This window comes from Octopus bimaculoides, chromosome 19 (genome assembly GCF_046866305.1).
Source record: "Octopus bimaculoides isolate indiv1 chromosome 19, ASM4686630v1, whole genome shotgun sequence".
NCBI classification, from domain to species: Eukaryota; Metazoa; Mollusca; class Cephalopoda; order Octopoda; family Octopodidae; genus Octopus; species Octopus bimaculoides.
Window position 1 is genome coordinate 6971662 of NC_142946.1, and position 27500 is coordinate 6999161.

Genomic DNA, 27500 nt, shown 5'->3' on the forward strand with positions numbered 1-27500 from the left:
ATATATATATGTATATATGTGTGTGTATTTATAAATATAGATGTTTTCAATCTAGTTTGAATTCTTTGCCATCAAATTCGAATTCTTTGCAATCAAATTTGATGGCAAAAAATCCAAACGTTGCAGCACCTCGGGTAAGTGTCTTTCTACTATAGCCCTGGGCTGACCAATGCCTTGTGAATGAATCTGGTAGGTGGAAACCGCACTTCACATTGAAAGCCAGCAAGCCACAAGCAGTGATGCTTATTGTTGTATCCATATCAACAACGACTGCTGACTCTGTACTTCTGAAGATGTGTGGAATAAGAGATCCCTTACTTGGAAAAGAAGGGTTAACAACAGGAAGGGTATCCAGCTGTAAAAACACTATCTCAACAACATGTATTCATCTAACTCCCCTCACAGCACAGAAAAGCATGTAAAAATAGAGAAAAAAAATAAAAATTTAATTAGTGAATTTACAATCTATAAGTTTGACAATTAAATTAAATTTATTCATGTTACAACAATATCCATTTTTACAATTTTAAACAAAGTGAAGTATGATACTCCAAGGAGAACTAGTATGAAAGTCTAATGTTACGTCTACTTTTAGTGGCATTAAATGTCAAGTTAGATAATGGTACTAATTATAATAGTGCTTTTAACATGAAACTCATTAACAATAGAAAAGGGGTAAAATAGACAGAAATTAATTAGGTGATGCATTATACACCATATGTTGTATAATCTACTGTTACAGGCATATATGCATGTGTTTGTGTTATATGCATGTATATTTATTGTTGGGAGTAAAAATAATACTGTGGAGGTGCATGGCTCAGTGGTTAGACTGTCGAGCACACATACACATGAAAGCATGTGGCCTCGTGGTTATACTGTTACACACGATCATTAGATTTTGGGTTCCATCCCCAGACTTGGTAGTACACTGTGTTCTTGAATAAAACAATTTATGTCAAATTGTTCCAGTCCTCCTTTTGATCACAGGGAATGTTGGTCTGCTTGTCCAGCCAGCAGAGTAGCCTCGTTTGAAGGCTAAAACAATGCAAAGGGCAAAGGACATTTTCTAAGCGTTACCCACTATTCTCGTCTCCTTGGCCCCAAGGCTGTATTTCGTTCGACTGTCTGTCCTCCTCCACTGTCCTAAATCACACTGTGTCGTTTTACTTCCTTTTTGTTTTGTTTTGTTTGCTCTTGTTCCTAATTCCCCACAAGAAAAAAAAATTTTGCGGGTGCCACCAATTGGGAAGCACTCAGTCCTATCGTTAAAGGTATGAAAACTGAACAGTACCAATTGGTTGATAACTGATGAAGAATTATGAACCTTCTGTTTGTCTCCCGTTCATTTTTATATTCAGTATATATTATGTCATTTGTTATACATTTATATATATATATATATATATATATATAGATAGATAGATAGAGAGAGACAGAGAGAGATGGGGGGGGGGGACAGGCAAATACATGAAACTGTTTCATTAAGTTCTAACATGTTATGTAACGGAGAGAGAGTGATGAAGGAAGGGAAGGAGAAAGAGAGAAAGGGAGGGAGAAAGAAAGGAAAATCAGACAATACAGAGGGCAATAAAGGAGAGAGAAGGAAAGGAGGAAGGAGACATAGCAGGAGGGAGATGGGGGAAGGAAGATGGAGGAGAGAGGTGAGTGGGGGGTGGAGGGCAAGAGGGAGAAAGGAAAAGGGAGAGGAGAGAGAGAGAACTGAACCCATCCAGTTTGGTGGCTATCTACAAATATTGTCGTCAAATTGTAATATTCAACATGAATGAGTGAACCCCTATGTGGTTGGTTGATCTGCTAGTAATAAACCCAAACCTCAATCGATCAAACTACACACCCCATTGTCTTAACGGATGATGTGTCCACAGATACACTAAACCTGAAGAAAAGGCAGGAAGCGTCATGGTTGGAATGCGTTGATCATAACGCCCTTTGATCAGGTTTAACCTGGTGTGAGGAGATAAAACGGCAGTAACAACAACAACAACAGGAGACAATTAAATGAATTACTGCTTAAAATGTCATAAAGACAAACAGGAATTTTGTTTGCAAGGACATGGATTATCTCAGCTATATTATTAGTGCATCTGGCAAATGATTATCTTGGAAAAATTCTGGTGCTATTAAAAAAAATTACCAATTCCAAAACATGCAAATGAAAAATTAGCATTTGTTTTAAAATTTCGATGTTAACACACATTCATTAAGAACATGGTAACCGTTACTGCACTGCTATTATAATTAATCAAAAAGGACTGTACTGCCCAAAATATTAGCATTCAAAAATCAGATGTTATAAATTCATTAAGAATATAGTAGATTTTATTATGCTGTCATGTAATTAAATGAAAAGGATTGTATTGCCTAAAATGTTAGCATAATAAGATCTATTATATTTTTGATGACTGTATAACATTCAATTTTTGAAAGAAATGCTGTCATATAATTAAATGAAAAGGATTTTATTGCCTGAAATATTAGCATTCTTTTCAAAAGTCAGATGTTATACATTCATTAACAACATATCAGACCTCACTATGCTGCCATATAACTAAATGAAAAGGATCATATTGCCTTAAATATTAGCATTTGTTTCAAACGTTAGATGTTATCGTACAATTATTAAGAATATGCTAAGCATTCATGCACAGTCACACAATGAAATGGAAAATAATGTAATCATTCATTTCAAAATTCAGGTGTTATCATACAACAAGATCACGGTAATCCTTACTGTGGTTGCTATATAATTAAATGAAAAGGTAGATACCATCCAAATGGTTAGTTGATTAACGATAAAGTTGTGAGGAGCTGAAACTAGGGATTAAGGCCATAGAGTATGTGCATCACAATGAAATTTTATCATTGTATTGGAGTGGTCCCGTCACATTGTGGAAATGGTGTCTAACATCCAATGGCTCAAACCAGCTAAAACACTGAATGCACATTAAGGGTGATATTTGCAAATAGATAAAAGAGAAATTATTTATAATATTCCATCTTCATCAGTTTAATTAATCAATTTCTACATATGAATGACATTTTGAATTAACCACCAAGCCAAAAGCTGCTAATTTACATATTGTCACTGAATAAAAATATATACAAGTATTTAGATCTCGGCAGCTGCGATATTGGATAACATTATACGGGGTGTAGGGGTGGCAGTTGTACAAATACACAGTTTGACAAGAAGCTTTGAAGCAACACAAAAATGTTGATTAATTATCAAGACTGCTGGCCGGACTTGATTACGATTTTGACAATGATCATAAAAATCGTATTCTATATAAGATTTTTAAAAATACATCAAATTATTGATGAAAGTCTTCAGGGAAAGCCAGACGTCATTGAAGAAACTGAATCAGTCATGAGGTCCGATGTCAATGTTCTTTGAATTAAACAATTTATTGATAATGGTTGGCCAGGAAAAAAAAAAAAAAAAAAAAAAAAAAAAAAAAATCCCAAGACAAAACCAAACCAAAAACAACCATATATTAAATGAGAAACAACTGAGAGAGCATTGGATAAAATGTGAGGCAATTAATTACCAAAATAATTTATTAATCTTGCAGTACAGTTTTCCTAAAGTAATTATTCTGCAAGTATTACAAAATAAACTTTGACTCGACCGCATAAAGGCCACGGAGGCATGGCCTGAAGGAAACAAACGAGTCATAGAAGTTGTAGATACGACAACTGGCCGCAAATACAGTTTGATAGAGTTGCAATAATCAAATCATGTCCAGCATACCAATCAATTGCAAATTTGCTTGATAAACATTATAAGGAATAGTCAAAACCAGCTGGACCATAGAAACAAATTGATATTGACTATACTGGACCATTCTACGATAAAATGTTCTTTATTGCCATTGATTTATTCTCGAAATTTCCATATGTTGCTTTAGCAACATAAACTACTAATAAAACACTGGCAGCACTCTTTGTTCCAGCTACTCCTACCAACCCCCTTATATAACATGGTGCGCCCTTGTGTCTCCCCTGTAGCAAGACATCTAGTCTTGTCCCTTTTTCACACTTCAGCTTGCCAATACCTGGCATAGAACCATCACTCAAATAGCCCCCACCCCCACCAATTTAGATGAGGTGGTTTTTTTCCTTTTTCCTGTTAAAAAAAGCTATCTGTACATTCTGTAAAGTGGATGGTGTTAGGAAAGACATCCAGCCATAGAAACAGTGCCAAAGCTGACATTGCGCTTAATGCAGCCCTTTGACTCACTCGACCCTATTAAATCAGCCAACCCATGCCAGCATGGAAAACCGGCATTATATGATGATGAATGCTTGGTAAAATTTTCACTATTGAAGGATTGCTCAAACAATTATATCAAAATAAGTCTTCTATAAATGATGTACCATGAATGCCAATTTAGCTATAAAGAATAGCTAATAAAACATTGGGGTTTAACATTGAAAACTTATTTCTAAATGGTCCCATTATTATGTTTCAAACCATCAACATCATCATCATCATTGCTTTTAGTGTCCACTTTTCCAAGCTTACATGGATTGGACAGAATTCATAGAGGCAGATTTCCTAAGGTTGGCTGTCTTTCCTGTTGCTAACCCTCACTTTTTCAGTTTCCGTCTACCAGATCCACCTTTAAAAGACACTTGCCCAAGGTGCCACACAGCAGGACTGAACCCAAGACCACATGGTTGCAAGACAAGCTTCTTAACCACATAGCCAAGCCTCCACCTATCACACACAAAAAAAAAAAAAAAAAAAAAAAAACAACCGTTTACTGGTTCTAAATTTAAATATTTTCTCCCTGACAGTGTAACTCAATTTACATCACCTAAATTTTAAGTGCCTATTTGGTTGTAAAATGATTTTATTTTGCAACCGAATGGGTATTCGGCATTTGATGTCACCTGTTTCCTCATTTATTTTCAATCAATGAAGGAGAGCTCTTTGATCAAATCAAATGCTGAAACATAAAAGTCATTCACTGGTGGATGGCCAATCAAATTTTTTTTTAATTCTCATATTGGTTTACACCAATTCCAGCACAGAACAGGGAAATTACTAGTGAATAAAATACTTCATGGCTGACAGCTATGAATGATTATGTCCTTATTAATGGCACCAATCCACAATCAGATGGAGGACAAGCAGAAAAAACACTTCTAATAAGCTGCATGGTAATAAACTTGCATTCCAACCACGACACCTTGGGCAAGTGTCTTCTTCCTATAGCCTCGGGCCAACCAAAGCTTTGCGAGTGGATTTGGTAGATGGAAACTGAAAGAAGCCCGTTGTGTGTGTGTATGTATTCATGTATGTGTCTTTGTGTTTGTATCCCCACCATTGCTTGACAACCGATGTTGGTGTGTTTATGTCCCCTAACTAAGGGGTTCAGCAAAAGAGACTGATAAAATAAATACTAGACTTACAAAGAATAAATCCTGGGGTCGAGTTGTTCGACTAAAAAACCCTTAGCTGAACAAATCGACCTCAGAGCTTTTTATCCTTAAGCTGGTACTTATTACATTAGTCTCTTTTAGCTGAACCACTAAGTTACAGGGTCGTAAACGTACCAACACCAGTTGTCAAGTGGTGATAAGAAACAAGTACAAACACACACAGATATGTACACGAACACACACACACACACACACACAGATATATATATATATATATACATACACACACATATATATACAAACACACACACATATATATACACACAGATATATACATACACACACATAACAGGCTTCTTTCAGTTTCCCTCTACCAAATCCACTCACAAAGCTTTGGTCAGCCTGAAGGTATAGTAGATGACACTCGTCCAAGGTGGCAGGCAGTGGAACTGAACCTGGAACCATGTGAGTGAGACACAAACTTCTTACCACACAGCCACGACTGCTATATTATCTTTTCATTGTATGTCAATCATTATAATTTATCATCAGATTGAAATAGGATGCAGCTATTACAGCATCGAATAATCCAATTATTGTTACGGCTTATTTTTGTAATTACTTATCCAATCTTATCGGCCCAAACTGCTGAAGTGTGCACTAATGTATTTCATATAACATATTCTATTTCGGCTTCACACATGCAGACAAGTACACGCTGATTTTTTTGTTTGTTGTTGTTGCATGTCGTCATGGCACTCCGTCTGTTACGACGACGAGGGTTCCAGTTGATCCGATCAACGGAGAAGCCTGCTCGTGAAATTAATCTGCCAGTGGCTGAGCACTCCACAGACACATGTACCCTTAATGTAGTTCTTGGGGATATTCAGCGTGACACAGAGTGTGACAAAGCTGGCCCCTTTGAAATACAGGTACAACAGAGACAGGCTCCTTTCAGTTTCCATGTACCAAATCCACTCACGAGGCTTTGGTTAGCCTGAGGCTTTATCAGAAGACACTCGCCCAAGGTGCCACACAGTGGGACTGAACCCAGAACCATGTGGTTGGGAAGCAAGCTTCTTACCACACAGCCATATCAGCGCCTAATAAAACACATGATGGGCCTCTTTCATCCCCATCCACCATATGCGCTCATCAAGCTTTGGTGATAAATGCAGAATATCTATATATAGAATCATTATAATTACAAAAGACACTTCATTTGCTCCAAAATTCTTTATACCTACCGTAATGGGTGGGTGTGGGGAGGGTACAGAAATATTTTCCCATCAATATAACAAGATTCTCTCCATTGTGTTATGTTAAGGAAAGTAATATTATCTTCATTACTTCACGGTTAGCTGAATATCAGATCTAATTCTTCAGATTGAAACCATTACTACATACGGCAAACAGTGCAGGAGTGTCTATGTGGTAACTCGACCTGCTAGGAATAGCAACCAAATCTCCCTGATATTACATCCTACTGTCAAAAAAAAAAAAAAAAAAAGGAAGGAAGGACACATTGGATAAATCATCATCATCATCATCATTTAACATCTGTTATCCATACTGGCATGGGCTTTGACGGTTTGGACGGTTTCTACAGCTGGATGCCCTTCCTAATGCCAACTACTTTATAGAGTGTACTGGGTGATTTTTTTTTCATGGTACCAAGTACTCAAAAGACAAGACCACACAACGTGTGCATGTTACTGTCTCCTCATCCTGACATTGTATGATAGTTATCGTGGCACTCCGGCGGTTATGATGACGAGGGTTCCAGTTGATCCGATCAACGGAACAGCCTGCTCGTGAAATTAACGTGCAAGTGGCTGAGCACTCCACAGACACGTGTACCCTTAACGTAGTTCTCGGGGGGATATTCAGCGTGACACAGTGTGACAAGGCTGACCCCTTTGAATTACAGGAATCGAAACCGCAATCCTATGACCACGAGTCTGCTGCCCTAACCACTGGGCCATTGCGCCTCCACACTCAATCAGGGCTAACCTGGAGTTAAACAACAGCAACACCACCAATGACATTGAAAAATTTAAAGTATATAAGAACATTCGGTGGAAAACAGGTTGACATCCTCTGTGACTTGCAGTCCTTTCCTAATCAGCTTAAAGAAAATACTTGAATCAATCAAATGTTATTTTTTTTTCCTTCTTTTTAATCCTTACTCAATCGCTAATGACTCAACGAGATAGCTGACACGTCTGACTTGCAATGACTTCACTGTACTCAAGTATAAAAATAGATGGTTTTTACTTTTACCCCGTAAGGCCGAAATATTGAAGGACCTGGAGGAATAGGTGAATTAACAGATGGGGATGAAATATGGTATGAGGGGCTACAGAGAAGTTCTTGGCTTTAAGGGTATCGTGAAAGGCCTGGTTTGGAAGCCCAACCTTCTGTGTTCTTTTCAGGTTAAAAGCAAAATAATAATAATAATAATAATAATAATAATAATAAATGCCCGGATGCAATACCAGGCAGTGGCTCTCTGGCTTTCGATCTTAACTGATTGGAAGTGTTATCATGTACATGTTTTATCTTGGTATAAAAGATGGGCTACAGCAAATATTCTGCTCAATACCACAGATTTGCTTGTCAGTCGCTTAACCATAACTCAATTCTATAGCTGAGTGAACTGGAGTAATGTGAAATAAAAGTGTCTTGCTCAAGAACACAACACACAGTCTGGTACGGGAATCAAACTCACAACCACATGGTTGTAAGCCTGATGCATTAACCACTTCACCTTCACACAGATACATACATACATTACACAATGGGCTATATATATATATATATATATAAAACAAATAATAAATGAGTATATGCATATATACGAACAAGTATGTGCATACATACATCTACTTGTATATATAAGTGCATATCTGGGTACAGGACATTGCAAACAAAACGTAGACAAAAAAATAATAATAATAACCAGAGTACAGAAAACACACAGGCCACATAGAGAACATTTTCCTTCATCAGCTGCCCCCATTCTAACACAGGCGTTTCGAAGAGTAGGGCAATATATATATATATATATACACACACACACACACACACACATACATGATGGGCACCCACTCACTTTCCGTCTATCTGATCTACTCGCAAAGCTTTCAGTGGCTCAGGGCTATAGCAGAAGACAACTTTCTTAAAGTGCTACACAGTGGGGCTGAACCCAAGACTACATGGTCAGGAAGCAAGCTCGTTAAGCACACAACCACATCTGCTCTGATTTCACATGTTCATTCATGATGTTCGCAAGCGACACTTCGAAACTTGGAATCTCGCTTGATTATTTCCCCCACATTCCATTGAACAAAACTAACAGTCAGTCTTTTACACAAAAGATCTGCAATATTATTACCAAATTCAATTTGCTAATATTTGTCAAATATCTTGCAGGGTTTCCTATTTTATTTTATTTTATTTTATTATCACACCTAGATGTATGTTATAAGATGAAAATTCTCTATTCTGATGCGCATTATAACAATTAACAGATGAAGAATATTAGAGAATGCATTTATATTGTCATGTACCCTGGGGGGAAAAAGCTTTGTTCAAGTGACAGCAAAAATTTTCTGGAACGTTAAGAATGAAATTATCTTCTAATCCCTTCATTACTTGCAGAATTCATAAAACTAATTATCAATAATAATTTTATACATTTTTTTTTTCCTTCTTCAAGTTTTATGCACATGTGTGTAAACGTGTGTGTGTGTGTGTGTGGTGGGGAAATGTTAGGATATACTGTATGTAATCGACACAATAGAATGCCAGGCTGAACTGGATTGATGGGATGAATATAGCTTAGAACCTCAAGGGCTCTGAATTCAAATCCTATCCTAATTAGGTGGATTTTGCTGTTTATTGCTCCACAGTTCATAATATGAGGACCAAAAGTACACCGGATTCAAATGGACATCAATACTTCTTTATATGGCATAATTATGTCTCATCATCATCGTTTAACGTCCGCTTTCCATGCTAGCATGGGTTGGACGATTTGACTGAGGATTGGTGAACCAGATGGCTACACCAGGCTTCAATCTGATTTGGCAGAGTTTCTACAGCTGGATGCCCTCCCTAACGCCAACCACTCCGAGAGTGTAGTGGGTGCTTTTACATGCCACCGGCATGAAGGCCAGTCAGGCGGTACTGGCAATGGCCATGCTCCACAAGGCTTTGGTCTGCCCAAGACTATAGTAGAAGACACTTGCCCAATGTGCCATACAGTGGGACTAAACCCAGAATCATGTGGTTGGGAAGCAAGCTTCTTACCACACAACCATGCCTGCACCTATACATATTTTTTATTCTTTTACTTGTTTCAGTCATTTGACTGCGGCCATGCTGGAGCACCACCTTACACACACACACATATATATATATATTTTTTTTTTTCTGTAAAGTTTGTTTCACAACTTGGGTTTCATGGCATTGCAATCTTCAAGCAAAAATTCATATAAAGGTATATATGTGCTTAAATCATAAAAAGACTATAATTCTTGAAAAAGATTTGTTTTTTAAACTACTTACCAGGCCTTGATATTTGAATGAATCATACACACTCCTTAACAATAACCAAAATGGCCACAGATATTCAAATCGAAATTCCAACATGAAGTCAGCCATTACAACTATAGCCCAAACCATAAAAAACTTCAGGTAGAGGAATGTACTGAAATAGAAAAGGAGAAAAAAAAAAATTTTAATTTTTAAAATATAACAAATAGTATAAATCACAAATCTAAAAATCTCTCTGATTAAAAGAAAAGAATAAAACAATTATACAAAACACATAAATATTGATATTTATAAATATGGGAGATATCAAAAGATGTGTGTGAGAGTGTGCATGTATGTATGTATGTATATATATGTATATATATATATATATATATATATATATATATATATATATATATATATATAATTGTGATTGTTACCAGTGTCGCCAGTGCCACTGGACTGGCCCCTGTGCAGGTGGCACATAAAAAACACCATTTGAGCGTGGCTGTTGCCACTACCGCCTGACTGGCCCCTCATGCCGGTGGTACGTAAAAGCACCCACTACACTCTTGGAGTGGTTGGCGTTAGGGAGGGCATCCAGCTGTAGAAACTCTGCCAGATCAGATTGGAGCCTGGTGCAGCCATCTGGCTGACCAGTGGTCAGTCAAATCGTCCAACCCATGCCAGCATGGAAAGCGGACGTTAAACGATGATGACGATGTACCTGTATAAGTAGAAATCTCACTAGCCACCTCATTATTACTGTTTATAACGGTAATAATACTTCATATATATCAATAAATTCTGTATGTTCCATGCAAGCATAGAAAAATGAATGTTAAGCAATGATGATGATGATGATGGTGATATCCATGTGAATAGATGATAGGGTGTGATTTGAGGATTTAGTTGTTCGTTCTAGCATTCTTGGCAACCACATAGAAGCTCCTTCAGACAGTATCATAGCTGTTTTACTTTATAGTAAATCTTCTTGAAATGAAGAATACTTTTACTTTCCTTATGGTGCCACCACAAAAGCATGGAATAAATATTTCTTGCACACAAGCATGAAGAAATATCACAATGGTAATGGAAGCACAATGAACGGTGCATTAGCAGTTATGGAAGCAAAGGTTATTATGCCAAGAATCTCCAACCAGGAATTAAAGCAGGATTATACGGTCACTTCATAAAGAACTTAGTGTCACACAACGTCGAGAAAGCTTTTGACAGAAGTACATTACTTCATAATAAAATGCAGAAAAATCAATTGTCAAAGACATAATTTCAGAAAGTTAGGAACACGAAATTTACAGAGAAATAATAACCACTGTGGTTTTCGCCATTTCTTAAAAAGATAAACAAAAAAATAAATAAATAAATAAATAAATAAAAAAAAAAGATATCAAATCCAATATGGAGAGCATATATCATCATTATCACCGTTATCATTTTAATGTCTAATGCCCACTTTTCTTTGCTTGCATGGATGAGATGGAATTCGTTGATGCACATTTTCCATGGGTGGGTGGGTGCCCTTCCTGTTGCCAACCTCACCTGTCCCCAAGTAAGGTACTATTTCCCAATGACCAGAGATATGTTTACACAGAATATTGAAAGTGAACAGCACTTCTTGTTTGGTGATGACACTCACAACTAGAATACAATGTCAAGATGGGAGACGAATAAACACAACCACACACACATACATACAGACACACACACGACAGATTTCTTTCAGTTTCTCTTCACCAAATCCACACGTCTACATATCATCATCATCATCATCATCTAACATCTGTTTCCTGTTTCCTGGATTGGATAGTTTGACAGGAGCTGGCAAACCAGAAGACTACACCAAGCTCTACTGTCCACTTTAGTATGGTTTCTACGGCTTGATGCCCTTACCAGCGCCAACCACTTTCTGTATATGGCACCGGCACCGGTAAGATCACCAAGTAGTAACTTGCGAGACAAAGCTCCCTCAACTAAGAAGGGGACTAGTATTGAGGGTGCTGGCTTAATGTCAGTTAAAGAGAGGTTAAAGTATGATAGAGGGATAAAAACAGGAGTCTTGTTGTGGAAGAGATACATGCCTACATACATCTATATTTATATACATACACACACACACATACACACACACACACATACACACAAAATTTTCTTTAAAACAAGAAATGAAATCCCCACCCCATTAATAATGGAAGCTGGTGTAGAAGGAGGAAATGCAAGCAGATCCATCATTCAACGGTCTTTGAGATAAAAGAAAAAAAATAATAAAAATAAGGCTTTTGTTTGCTAGGTTTGTTCTAAACATGTCATGAACCCACCCCACCATCCGAACACCACCATTCTCCCGCTGCCACCGCCGCCATCACCTATTGCATCAGAGAAACACTTGTAATGGATATTAAGGCCTTTGTTGTTTGACAAGATGAAATTTGAGTTAATCTATCGGTGGGGTTTCTTCCTTGAATATCATATCATCCCAGACATTAAAAACAGAAGGGGATAAGCAGATGAAGATGGCGGAGGTGGTGGTGATGATGGCGGTGTTAGTGGGGGGAGAACAGTTTCCCTTGAAAATGATTGTTTAGACAATTTACTTTTGACATCTGTTGAAGGAAAGAAGCTTTTGTTTATACTGGTGCTTGACACTATCTTTGCCATATTCCCTTAGGAAAACTAGCATTGCATCATAGAATTCATTTTCAAGAAATATTATTAACATCAACAATTCTTCAAATCCTCACAAATTCTTCACGCTTTACAAAATTCAAGAAATGAGTAATCAAGAAATGTTTTCTTAACAATTAAAAAAAAACATACATACATATATATATATGTGTGTGTGCGTAAATAAAATTTTAAAAATCCTATTAATTTTAAAGCGAAAGGCGTTTTTAAATGTTTTGCAAAAATAATTCTTTGTATTGGCTTAGAATAAGAATGGTAATAATTGATGTGAAATAATTACTTAAAAAAAGCAGCAAGCAGATATGAAATGCTTAAAGAGGGAAGATACAATAAAACAGTAATTTATAAAATGCATCCATAATATTGCTTGTTTCACAATAATATCTAACAGGAAAGATGAATTTTTAATTAATCATAATGATTTTTAATACACATAATTATCACCAGCATCATTCACAGAATTTACAAATATTTTCCTATCAAAAGCATGTGCTGGCCAAGTATGTTGAATATTTTACCTTCTGTTTCAACCTGGCTACTCTTATTTGTAGACCCCCTAAAATCCTCAGTTGAATTTACTTGACGCCTCTCTGGGCTATTCTCTACCTCATAACACTATCTCACCCAACAAAAAGCCTTAACACAAGTGATTTTCAACATGGGTCCATGTGACTCCTAGCAGGGTGGGCACTGTATAAGATTTTTGGGGTCCACACAAGCAAAATAGTAAATAGGGAGTCCACTGTAGTAGTTTAAGGGTTCATGAAGAAACTTCGCTTTAGTTGTAGTTATTGCAAAGAAGCAACTCAGTTTCTTTCCCTAATGTTTTATACAGGTTCCCAGATACTGAAACACATGTGTTCCCTCAGAAAGAGTTATTGCATACCTACACAAGTGAAAAACCAATCCCAATACTTGACAGATATTTATTTTATTGACTCCCTGAAAGATGAAACCCAAAGTTGACCCTGGCAAGATTTAAAATTCAGAATGCCAAGAAACGTAACTGAATGCAACGAAGTATTCTGTCCAGTGTTTCGCTCATTCTGCTTTGCACTGCAATAAAAATTTTCTTAAGTGGAATAAAGACGGTTGGAAAGGCACTTAATTGAACTTCAAAAGGCTTTGTGGGAATAGAACACTAATTGATTAGTATCACAAACTATATTAAACAGGCAAGGTTGAATACGCTCAACTGGGAAAACTATAATGGACTGACTCTAATTGGCTACAATAGGAAAATAGTCAATTAATGGAGAAATCATGCAAAGACAATAATAGAGTTACAATTAAGCCGTGTAAGAGACAGATCTAAACATGACATTTGATAATAACGGTAACAACAATAATGATAATTCTAATTCTGGCACAAAACCAGCAATTTTTGAGCGGAAGGCTAAGTCAATTATATTGACTCCAGTGCATAACTGGTACTCGTTTTCTCAACCTTGGAAAGAACAAAAGGCAAAAAAGAAGAAAAAAAAAAATCAACCTCGGTGGCATTTGAAATCAGAACGTAAACAGCTGAAAGAAATTCCATGAAGCATTTTTTTGACACTCTAATGATTCTGCCAGTTTACTACGTTTCTAATAATAATAATAATAATAATAATAATGATGATGATGATGATGATGATGGTGATGGTGATGATGATGATCTTTCGTACTAAAAGCACAAAACCTGAACTTTTGAGGGAGGGGACTAGTCAATTACATTGACCCCAGTGTTTCACTGGTACTTAATTTATCGACCCCAAAAGGATGAAAGGCAAAGTTGACCTTGGTGGAATTTGAACTCGGAATGTAAAGATGGACAAAATGCCTCTAAGCATTTTGCCCAGGACAGTAACAATTCTGCCAGTACACCATCGTAATAATAATAATAATAATAATAATAATAATAATAATAATAATAATGAGTTCAAATTTTGGCACGAGGCCAACAAGTTCAGGGGAATTTGTTAGTCTTGACTGTTGAATTGAATGTCAATTTGGAAACTTAAAATAATTATGCATCGACTTGCATGAACAGATAGGTCCCTTGTTGTTTACTGCTCATTGAATTAAAATGAGGCAGATTTTTATGGCTGGGTGTCCTCCCTGTCACTAACCCTCACCTGTTTCCAAGTAAGGTAATATTTTTCTGTGGCCAGACATGTTTTCATGGAAGACTGAAGATAGCCACTGCTTGTATGATGGTGACACTCATTTACAACAATCATGCAATATGGAGACAAAGTTGGCCCAGAGCTATGGTAGAAGACACTTGCCCAAGGTGTCATGCAAAACCACACAGTTGGGAAGCAAACTTCTAAATCACTGGTACACACAAAATTATTTTCATAAATTCTTTTATTTTCAGAATTAATTAAAAGAAAAGCAATATATTTCAACAGAAATATGACAAGGAAAGGGTTAATAAAGACAAAGTTATTTTACCAAATTAATTGAAACAAATGCAATCTAGTTCAAGAGAAATATGGTAAGAAAAGGGGTTAAGTAGTTCACTTGGAGCAAGGATGTGGATCAAACAAGCAATTAGTGCATTCCAATGAAATCAATCAATATTTATCTCATACAAGTGAAATAAATATTGACCTGATTTAATGAACAGGGGTCAAATAAATCGTCTTTAAAGAAAAACAAAGTGTCTTTTCAAAGATGTTTTTGGGGGGGAGGGGGAATAAACTTTCTTCTGCCTCCTCTCTTCATTTAAACTGATTCTTAAATTTCAAATCCAGCCAGTCATATATATTTATAAGTAATTGTGTTAGTACCTCCAACTAATAGTATGTCATCATTAAATATAATTACTTTCTTTAGCCGGCTGGCTTTAGAGCATTCGTTTCTCTTCAACAAATAGTGCAATGCTTTTCTTCAACATTTTTAACGATTTTATTTCTTTCTTTTACAAAAACTAATTGTGCCCACGGCAAAATTACTTGTCTTATAAGAAGCTTCTATAAATTTTTAAATTTCATTACCTCATTAGATAGAAATAATTATACCCGACTAAGACAATAAGAGGACAGTGGAATTGGCACAGCCTGGGTACTTTTGGTGACCCACCGTTCTCAATTTCAATGGCACCATGACCAGCTTAGCATTGGTAACTAAGCACCGGTATTACACTGGAGTAAATTAAATTGATTACACAATTTTTACCCCAAAATTGGACTAAAAGGATAATTAAAAATATTTTAAATATTTATTATAATCTTTCTTGCATCCAAATGGAAACAAAGAAAAACAATCATATAATAGAGCAGCCTTTGACCTTTTAAGATGGTGAGCTGCCCAAATTATTAGCATGTTGGACAAATTGCTTTGCAGCATTTCTCCTAGCTTTATGTTCTGAGTTCAAATTTTGCAGAGGTCAACTTTGCCTTTCATCTTTTCTGGGGTTCATAAAATAAGCACCAGTCGAGCACTAGGGTTGACACAATCGACAAGTCTCCACCCTACCTCCATCATAATTTCAGGCCCTGTGCCTGCAGTAGAACAGAAAAAGAAAAGGAAAAAAAAAAAAAAAAAAAAAAAGATAAAAATGGGTAGCCTTTGTCAGCCTTGCTTCGCTTGAGAGAAAACTACAAGTTTAGCACAAATGATAAGCACGACCCCAATATCATCTGGGATTACATTGCTGACAGTCAAGTAATGTTTAGTGGATAGGTAACAGAGTGCTAGTGAAGGTTTGCTCTATTTAGTTTGATGTATATCATCTTTTTGGTGATGATTACAGCAGAGTGGTGGGTGGTAAACTGGATTTGGTGAGTATGTAGTGAACCCAATTGTTTGAAATTCAATATATATATGTTTGGTAACCAAGTACAGAATTTGAATTTATCGTCATTATCAGGACCATCACCACCACCGTTTTAACATCCAATTTCCCATGCTTGCATGGGTCAGACAGAATTCGCCAAGGTGGATTTTCTATGGCTGGATGACCCATCTTATGCCAATCCTCATCTGTTTTGATGCCAGGTAATATTTCCCCCAAAGCTGAACATGTTTTCATAGACGACTGGAAACGAGCTATTCTGTAAGATTTATAACTATTCAATGATGTCAAGACAAGAAGATACAAACACACACACACACATATATATTCATATACACACATACACAAACGTATAGACTCTCACAAACACACATGAATGATGGGCTTCTTTTGGTTTCCATCTACCACATCCAATCACAAGGCTTTGATCAGCCTAGGGCTATAGTGAAAGACAAAATGTTATGTAGTGGGACAGAAAAAAACCCATATGGTCAGGAACTTAGCACAACCATGCTTGCATCTACAGGAAGTTGTAAAAGAAAAAAAAATGATGTTGGCGCTACTTTTATGTGTATGAATTGTTTATGTTTATTTATAGCAGATAAAAAAAACATAAATTGTTCTTGTTAAGAATTTCCAGAAAGAAGTCTGAAAGTAAATATTTTAAAACTGTTTCATTGAATATGGAAAACATTATTTTGGAAAGTTTCTAAATTTGTTTTGGTTTGCAGTAGAAAAATTAAGAATCCAAATAACAATGGAATAAATATATAACAGACCCAGTTACTATTTGTAAAATAATGCCATCTTCCCTTAGTCTTAATTTAGTATTTAAGTAAGCACTTAGAATGTGTTTGGTATCTTAACTATTTTGTTACCATATTTCTGTTAAAAAAAAACACTACCATTATTTCAATTAATCTTTAAAATGATGATGAGTTTAGTAAAATAACTTTGTTGTTATTAAGATGGTGTTTGAAACATAAATTAAAATGAAATTTTGATGGAAGGTTTTAATTTCGATTGCTTTGTCCCTTTGGCATTTAAATTATGCTGTCAAATGTAACGTTAATTTATTCATGTTTTGAATTAGTTGGGCTCAAGAGGGTTATAAACACTGTTTGTAGCTTTGTTAACTTTTTACAGGCAGACTTGAAATTTTGTCAGCTTGTGTATGAAATACTAATGGTTTTAGTGTGACCTGATCCAGCCTCTCATGCATATCCTACAATGTCATTCTAAAAATATACAAACACACCACTGAAATCTTGAAGCTGCAAAAATAATGTGTGATTAATTCAAAGCAATATGAATAAATAAGCAATACATCTGACAAAAAAATCTGAACACTAAAGGTTAAAATGATTGAGGATCAAATCATGAAATTTGCATCACAGAACCGAGGGCCATTATGTCTCATATGTTGAGTGTATGACAATAAGGAGAGGCCTACAGTATTGACTTCTGTGTATGCAGAACAGAGATTATTGAGTGGGGTACGTAGAAACAAGTTCTGTGCATCAGCAATGCTTATATGTGTGGTGAGCAAAAGTAAATCTATGCTTGTACAGCTGGGACTTCAGTTTTTAATACGTTACAACATGATAGTGTGCAGCTGTGTCTGGTGTGACATGAGAAGATGTGATTCTGATGTCACCGGTATAATATAATAACATATGTGCATTATGTGGTAGGTGTCGAGGTGTCATGCAATATAAGAGAGAGGAGACAGTTGAGGGACCATTTTTGGACAACTACAAATCTTTGAGTTTCTGTTAGATGATAGGTGTACAGCTACTGTCTCAAGATATGGTTGACGAGGCCAGCCATGATTTTTTAAAATAATTATTTTGTATTTAGCTTTTCTGTAATTAATGAAAATAATTGGATATCAACATTTTACATCCAATATAAATTTTTCTGGTTTGGCTTGCCAAAAATATGACTCTCTGTTTTCCAACATTTGGCAAAGTCTCTAAGTTTTAACAAATTGATTTCATTAAAAATCTCATTCATGCCTAATAAAATATCGCTAGTGTGTGTGTGTGTGTGTGTGTGTACATATGTATAGGCACAGGTATGGTTGTGTGGTTAAGAAGTTTGCTTCCCAACCATGTGGTCTGGGTTCAATCCCTCTGTGAGACACCTTGAAGAAGTGTCTTCTACTATAGCTCTGGACTGACCAAAGTGGGTTTGGTAGATGAAAACCCAAATAATAGGGGGTGGTTGGAATAGGCAGGTGGCTTGGACATTTGCTTAAATTCATATAAGCGGGTGGGTTGGAATAAATGGGGATGGGTGGGAATCAGTAATTGTATAATGTATGTACGAAAATTAGGAAAAAAGCATCTTAAAGTACATAATACGATACAACGAGGCAAAAGAAATTAACAAGAGGCAAGTGAAATTAGCACATACGTGTGCTTGAAATGTTCACTTTAGTTAAGATATACGTTTGGATAATAAAATAAGACATTTGTTAATTGGTTATAATATAGTTGTGCATTAGTGGAGGTGCAATCGCCCAGTGGTTAGGGCAGCGGACTCGCGGTCATAGGATCGCGGTTTCGATTCCCAAACCGGGTGTTGTGAGTGTTTATTGAGCGAAAACACCTAAAGTTCCACGAGGCTCCGGCAGGGGATGGTGGCGAACCCTGCTGTACTCTTTCACCACAACTTTCTCTCACTCTTACTTCCTGTTTCTGTTGTGCCTGTAATTCAAAGGGTCAGCCTTGTCACACTCTGTGTCATGCTGAATATCCCCGAGAACTACGTTAAGGGTGCACGTGTCTGTGGAGTGCTCAGCCACTCGCACGTTAATTTCACGAGCAGGCTGTTCCGTTGATCGGATCAACTGGAACCCTCGACGTCGTAAGCGACGGAGTGCCAGCAACACAGTTGTGCATTAGTGCAAAACACTTGGTTATAATATAGTTACTGCAACACTTGGTTATAATATAGTTGTGCATTAGTGTAAAACAGAAACAATGTATACAACTGGTGCAGTTATGCATTTTGTTAGAAGAGTTATTGTTCTTGTACACTTGATGTCACTCCAATTGACGTGTTCTTAAGCTTTGTTTTGAGGATATATAAACACATAAATTACAATCTACACCAGTTTATTGTTTCTCCTCCAATACTAGCTTTCATGTTGTTCTTTATATTTTAAAACTAACCCAGTCAGAGAAAGTAAATATCAAAGGGATCAGTTTCACACATAAGATATGTGTCTGGATGGGTATGTATGTATGTATGTATGAGAGAGAGAGAGAGAGAGAGAGAGGGAGAGAGAGAGGGGGAGAGAGAGAGAAGGAGAGAGAGAGAAGGAGAGAGAGAGAGAGAGAGAGAGAGAGAGAGAGAAAGAAAGGGAGTGTGTGTATGATTGTATGTGTGTATAAGTACATGTACAGACAAATACTTATATATGTGTAATATGTATGTATTCAAGTCTGTGTATAAATACACACACATTGGAGCATGATGCAGTCCTTGGACCCCTAGGATTCTAGTAAACCCTTAAATGATGATCGCACACACACACACACACACACACATATACAAATACACATGTGTAATATGTACATTTGTGCATATGCTAGTGCTAACATGCTATCTTCAAGATAGCAATGTGTTCTAGGAGATGTTTCACTTTAATTAAATTTATTCATCTAAGTTATCCCCTTTGTAGAGTGGATTTCACTTATCATCTTAATTCAATTCATACATTTGCAGTGATTCAACTGCCAATATTCTGAGCAGAATTGGAGTTGCAAATTGGATTTATTATACATTATACCGGAAATCTGGAAGATTCTCCCACTTTTGAAACGGTGCTCTTGTGAAAGTTTTTCTGTACTTTCAATATACAAGCATGAATTAGACATGTCTTAATACACAAAAGTGTTTTAAAAATCATTTCCTGTGGATAAGATGTGTTCCTTTAATTGGTTCAACTGATTTCATATTCAGTGTATTCTGTTATGTGATATCGTGTGATGTATAAAAAGGAAAAACATCAAAGTTACAGTGTCGGATAGACACCTCTTCTCTTCCAATAAATCACAGGAATATTGAAGTTTGGAGCTGACAGAATAATTAATACATTTCACAAAATACTTAGGTGACATTTCTCACAGCTCTTTACATTCTGAGTTCAAATCCTGCTCAGGAAAACTTTGACCCTATTGAGGTCAATAAAATTAAGTACCAAAGGTGTGGTTGTGTGGTAAGAAGCTTGCTTCCCAACCACATGGTTCTGAGTTCAGTCCCACTGCATGGTACCATTGGTAAGTATCAACACAACTTTCTCTCACTCTTTCTTCCTGCTTTTGTCGTATCTGTATTTCAAAGTCACCAATAAGCTTAGAAATATTACAAATACCTTCCAAAATAATTATACTGACCCCAAACGCACATGTCAACAGCACAAGTTCACTGTGGAAACACATGGTTTGGGGTTCAGTCCTGGCATGCGGCACCTTGGATAAATGTCTTCTACTATAGCTCCAAGTCAACCAACACATTGTGAGTAATCTGGTAGATGGAAACTGTGTTGAAGCCCCATTGTATATATGATCCATGGCCCTATATGTGCCAGCAGCCTGGTAGTTAAGGATCTCCTGGCATATAGGACCACATTTCAATGGCTCCAAAAAAAAAAAAAGTAGGATGTGATTTGAGAGATATTCTGGTTCCCGTTTCTAGCACATAAAAGTGCTTTTACTGATTCACCAATGGGTTTTGTGCATTTTGTGGGCACTCGCAGATTACAAAGGATGTATGGATATGTATGCTGTGTGTGGGACAGAGAGATGGAAGGAGGAAGGCGGGGGCTGTGTCGGTGGGGGTACAGAATATGAAGCAGCTGTATTGAGCAAGGGAGAGGGGTGTTCTAAAACTATAAGCATAAAAAAAAATAACAGCAACAGCGATAATAATAATAATAATAATAATAATAATAACAAAATAAAATAAAATAAAAGGATGGACTTCCAAATCAGGAAAACGACAATTGTTTTCTGACCATTGTTTCTACAATTAGAACGCCGGCAACACGAAGTATATTTACATAACTACTTTGCAAACAGACAAAGCTATAAAAAAAAAAAAAAAATAAACAATAATAATAATAATAATAATAATAATAATAATAATAAAGAGAGAGAGAGACACTTAAAGACAACAGAGAGTAAACTCCACAACACAACAAAACCAAACAATTAACTCCTTTAACTCCAACTTGCAACTACAAGCACAAATTAACACACACACACACACACACACAGACACACAATCTCAGTCCAGACTTTTAATATGTTAGTCAATATCCTCTTTCTCTGTGAGCTTCTACATGGTCACTAGAACCACAAGAAATAGCAGCCAAACCACTCTACCATGTTCTCCCACTTATGCACCTGAAAAGGACCGTGTTGGATAATGTAGTCCCAGATACACTGTGCATATGAATATGGGGGGGAGGAGAGCATTTCTGTATGGAGAGGCATGGCTGTGAAGTAATTAAGAAGCTAGCGTTGCATGCATGTGGTTTTGGGTTGACCAATAATGCCTTACGGGTGAATTTGGTAGACGGAAACTGTATGGAAGCCCATCACATATTACATACATACAAGTCACATGGTTATGTGACTGACCAGACTATTGCTACCAGACTTGTTACACATCGCTGGTCACAATGCGCTTTGCATCGTTTTAGTTTTTGAATGATGCCATTGCAATGGCGAGGCAAACAGGTCAACATTCCCCCTGAGCAACCTGGAGCAATGTGAAATGAAGTGTTTTGCTCAAGAATACAATGTGATGCTCAGTCTGGGAATTGAACCCACGATCTAGTGATTGTGAGTGCAACAGCCTAACCACCAGTGACGTCACAACTGACGTCTACAGCTGAGCGACCTGGAGCAACATGAAATAAAGTGTTTTCATCAAGAACACAACACACAGCCCGGTCTGGGTATCGAACTCACTACCTCATGATTGCAAGCTTAATGCTCTAACCACTCTAAGTGTTAGTGGGTGGGTGCCTTTTACATGTGACCAGCACCAGCCACAACTACAATTTCACTTGACTTGATAAGTCTTCTCAAGCACAGCAAATCCTCAAAGGGCTGGCCAGTTTAAATGCTAAAATGTCAATACTACAACCCCCATCTTGATAATGACAATTAATTTACTAGAACCTCCATTTTTTTCCGTCCCCCCACCCAAATTAATTGAAACAAAAGAAATGTGATGGATTCCATTGGAACTCGCAAGCAACTGCAAGAAGAGTGCACACAATATTTCTCTGCCTATAATAACCATGTCACCAAATCAACTCACTTTTGATGGATAACTGAACAGTATGAGATATATATTGTCTTAAAACCCGAACCAACACAAACAGATTAATAGATTCAAAGGTAGTTATTTATTCATTTTGCATATTTTTACATGCATACCCACCACATTCTTCTTATTACCCACCTCTCTCTCTCTATCCCTCATTTTCTCCCCCACCCTCTGTACAGATAATATAGATTTTTTTGTTTTTTTTTTGTTTATTGTCTGCATTTCCATCCAGAAAGAATAGCAAAACGTCTGACAGACTTGATGGTCTATTTACCGAGATGAAACAACAACCAGTTAAATATAAACTCAGCAAACATTTTAATTCATAAAAATCAGACATGGAACTGCTTTGAAGGTCTTGTGTAATGTGAGGGAGGGAGGGAGGGGTGGGTGGTGGCTTGGTATGAGACAATATCAACAACAACAACAGAAAACCCAACTGATAAAAAAAGTATAGTAGACTGAACGATGACTATTGTTCAAGAAAAACCTCACATCGATAATATTATATGATGTGAGCAGAATGAAAAGAAAAGCACCTAGCAACAGAAATTTATTTATTTATTTATTTTTAGTTTATTTATTTATTTATTCATTCATTCAATTACTGTATTAGATAATAAATGATGAAATATCAGCTCAATTCAACATTTACAGCAGCAAAAGTACTCTGGGAGCTGCTGTGAATTTCACAGTTTTCGTTTCATTAGCAAATATATAGTAACGCACACATATATATGTATATATATATATATATATATATATATATATATATATATATATATATATATATATATATATATGTATATATATATATATATATTGAAACTAATATGAGAAGAGATGGAAGATTATTATATGAATGATATAGCTAGACAATGATATCTGTTTATCTTATTTTACAGATTGATAATTTTAGCCACCAGATCTGAAAAAAAAAATCTCAGTTCATTTCAAGAAAGCAATATAAAAATAAAACTCTACTGATTATAATTTGGAATTCAGGAAAAAGTACAAATTATGAATGATCTTTTGCATGTATGCAGGCGTGGCTGTGTGGTTAAAGTTCTGTTTCCAAATCGCATAGAACATGGTTTGGGGTTCAGTACCACTGCATGGCAGCTTGGGAGAATCTCTTCTCCTTCTGTCATTGTCTCTGTCAGGCCAACTGAAGCCCTGTGAGTGGATTTGGTAGATGGAAACTGATAGAAGCCCGTCCGCAGGCATGGCTGTATGGTAAGAAGCTTGCTTTCCAACCACATGGTTCTGGGTTCAGTCCTACTGTGCGGCACCTTGGGCAAGTGTCTTCTATTATAGCTTCAGGCCAACCAAAACCTTGTGAGTGGATTTGGTAGATGGAAATTGAAAGAAGTCCTCTGTGTGTGTATGTTACTGTCTCCTGCTTTTGACTTTGCATGATGGTTATAAATGAACATCACCAACATGAGATCAGTGTCCTTCATTTCCAATCTTCCCCAAAAGCATGTCAGGCCACAAGGACATGTCGAACTTACTCAGAAATAGGAGAAGATTGGCAACAAGAAGAGCATCTGGCCATAGAAAAATTCAATGCCCCAGCACACACTACCAATGTGACCAAATGCAAACTTGGGAAGCTGGAAGCACTGCATCACCTTACATCAGAGCCTAGATGTTGTGCCAATAAATTACCACCTTTTCTGAACCATGGCTCATTTCCTGCACATATGGAGGTTTAACAATGTGGATGGCATTGAAAATGGGCACAGGGAATTCTTCACCCGAAACCCAGCCAAATGGTATAAGTATGGTATTCAGCTTCTGGCACAATGATAGTAACTAGCAGACAATAGAATATGATAGGATATGTGTTGTTGTTGGCACTCCGTCGCTTACGACGTCGAGGGTTCCAGTTGACCCGACCAACGGAACAGCCTGCTCGTGAAATTAACGTGCAAGTGGCTGAGCACTCCACAGATACGTGTACCCTTAACGTAGTTCTCGGGGATATTCAGTGTGACACAGTGTGACAAGGCTGGCCCTTTGAAATACAGGTACAACAGAAACAGGAAGATAGAATGAGAGAAAGTTGTGGTGAAAGAGTACAGTAGGGTTCGCCACCATCCCCTGGCGGAGCCTCGTGGAACATTAGGTGTTTTCGCTCAATAAACACTCACAATGCCCGGTCTGGGAATCGAAATCGCAATCCTATGACCGCGAGTCCGGTGCCCTAACCACTGGGCGATTGCGCCTCCACGATGGGATATATTTTGATGAATAAACGCTTTTTGTATGTAATTTGTTTGAACTATTAATTAAACCTTGAAATACGAATGTGTGTGTGTATGGAAGCATACAGTTAGGTAAGTATGGATGTGTGTGTGTGTGTGTGTGTGTGTGTGTGTGTGTGTGTGTGTGTATATATATATATATATATATATATATATATATATATATGTATATACACATACACACACACAAATGATATATGATAGATATATCATATATCAAAATGAAATTTCTGCCTTAAGTGAGTCTTTATTAGCTCCACAATATATTAATTAGATAAAGAAATTAATGTACAAATTGCATGGTGATTGCCAATCAATTGAATAAGACAAGAGCCAGGAAGTTAAGTATAAAGTTTCTGTTATTGACCAGTTCCACTTCATATAATAGCATCGGAAGGAAAGTAAGGAAAGTAGAGCAACGTCAGCTTTGTCACCAGCCTTAACAGAATCTGCTACTGCCAATAGATAATCCAATAATCCGCTCTGTGATGAACCTACAGGAGTCTCATTTTCCTTCAATACCCTAGAGTAATGCATGGTTGTATACATTCTATCTCAATTAATAGTGGAGATTGATTCAGGTTTGTATGTTTAATCTCTGGCAGGGAAGACAAAGAATAGACTATAAATATAGTGTTGTATGGAGAGAGAGGTGGTAGAGACCGTGAACGAGAGAGAGAGAGAGCTTGAGCAAAGGAGAAAGGACAAGGGAAGGAGAGAGCTTGAGCAAGAAAGCGTTAATAAGAGAGGGAGAGAGAGAGAGAGAGAGAGGGAGGGAGGGCTAGAGCAAGGAAGAAAGAATAAAAGAGGGACAAAGAACTTGAGCAAAAAAGAGAGAGAGTAAGATAGATAGATAGATAGATAGATAGAGAGAGAGAGAGAGAGAGAGATTAAGCCAAGAAAAGAGTAAGGGAGAGAGTAGAAAAGAGAGACAAATGAATTAACATAACAAAATAAAAATGCAACAAAAAAAAAATAATAAAATCTTGAATCGTAGAGTTAGATAATCTTCAGTTATAAGATGAGATGAAGAGGAGACAAAATGATGGAAAGTAAATTCTTTATTTTTTTGTTAAAACACCAAATCATTTTCACACAGATTGTTTGTTGACTTCTATGTCTGTCTTAACTCTAACTCCAACACTTAATACTTATACTTCCATTTGGGTAACTATAGCAGACTAATAAATGACATACAACTATTGATTCAGCTTAATGATTAAAAGCAAGCCATGCTTTTAAAACCTAGGCTGGAGACAACTGAGCAGAGCTAACCAATGACAAAGCTGCTACTTGGTTGCTCATCCTGTTCGAAATGGTGAGTCAAAAAGGGAATCCTTACAAGATTGCTTGAATCATAGCGTACCGTCTTCGTAAAGGAAAATATACACAGGTCAACTGTTGCTTCATACCAACCTTGAAAGAGGAGGGGGTGATTTTGGCATGATTATGATATTTAATGCATATGTCTTGCTTAATTTTGAAAATAATACTAAAATAACCGTCATTATTAACCCTTTAGCATTCAGATTACTCTATCAAATAGCATGCTTATTTATTCACATTGTTGTAAGTTAACCATGTGTTATTTTGTAGCTTTGAGATTTTGATGGGGTGATTGTATATTTTTAGAATGACATTGTAGGGTAGGTGTGAGAGGCCAGATCTGGTGAGTTAGAACGTAAAACAAGTAGAATATTTTGGCCACTTATCATCATCATCATCGTTCAACGTCCGCTTTCTATGCTAGCATGGGTTGGACGGTTTGACTGAGGACTGGTGAACCAGATGGCTACACCAGGCTCCAATCTGATTTGGCAAAGTTTCTACAGCTGGATGCCCTTCCCAATGCCAACCACTCTAAGAGTGTAGGCTGGTTTAAATGCTAATGGGTTAAAATGGTGCTGAAGGCAGCGAGTTGGCAGAACCGTTAGCACACTCGGAATGCTTAGTGACATTTTCATCTATCTTTATGTTCTGAGTTCAAATTCCGCTCAGGTCAACTTTGCCTTTCATCCTTTCAGGGTTGACGAAATATGTACCAGTTAAGTACTGGGGTTGATGCAATCAACTAATCTCCTCCGCACAAATTTCAGGTATATAGTAGAATAAATTATTAAGCTGGTGCTTGAAACATAAATTAGCAGGAAATTTTGATGGTAGGTCTTAATTTAGATCACTTTTTGTCATTATATTGTTTCAATTAACTTTGAAAATAATGGAGGATTTAGTAAAATAACTGTCATTATTCCGTAAAATAACTTTGTAGTTATCAACATGGTGTTTGGAACATTAACATAGAATTTTGATGGAAGGTTTTAATCGAGTACACTTTAAAACAAGACATTTGTATCATAAATTCAGGGGCAGTCTCAGGAAGGTTAAGACAGTAGGGGGTGATTTCAGGAGTGATTTGGCTGCTATTTAAACCATGTTGA

The 27500-nt window shown here is 36.8% G+C and overlaps 1 protein-coding gene across 1 annotated transcript in view; it reads right to left on the reverse strand.

The window, feature by feature from the left end:
• Window positions 1-27500, reverse strand: part of LOC106873082 (macoilin) — a 79790-nt gene that overhangs the window by 25919 nt on the left and 26371 nt on the right. The window contains exon 2 of the mRNA XM_089366564.1: window positions 9985-10126. Coding sequence (XP_089222690.1) covers window positions 9985-10126 — 142 coding nt within the window. The remainder of the gene's footprint in view (window positions 1-9984; window positions 10127-27500) is intronic.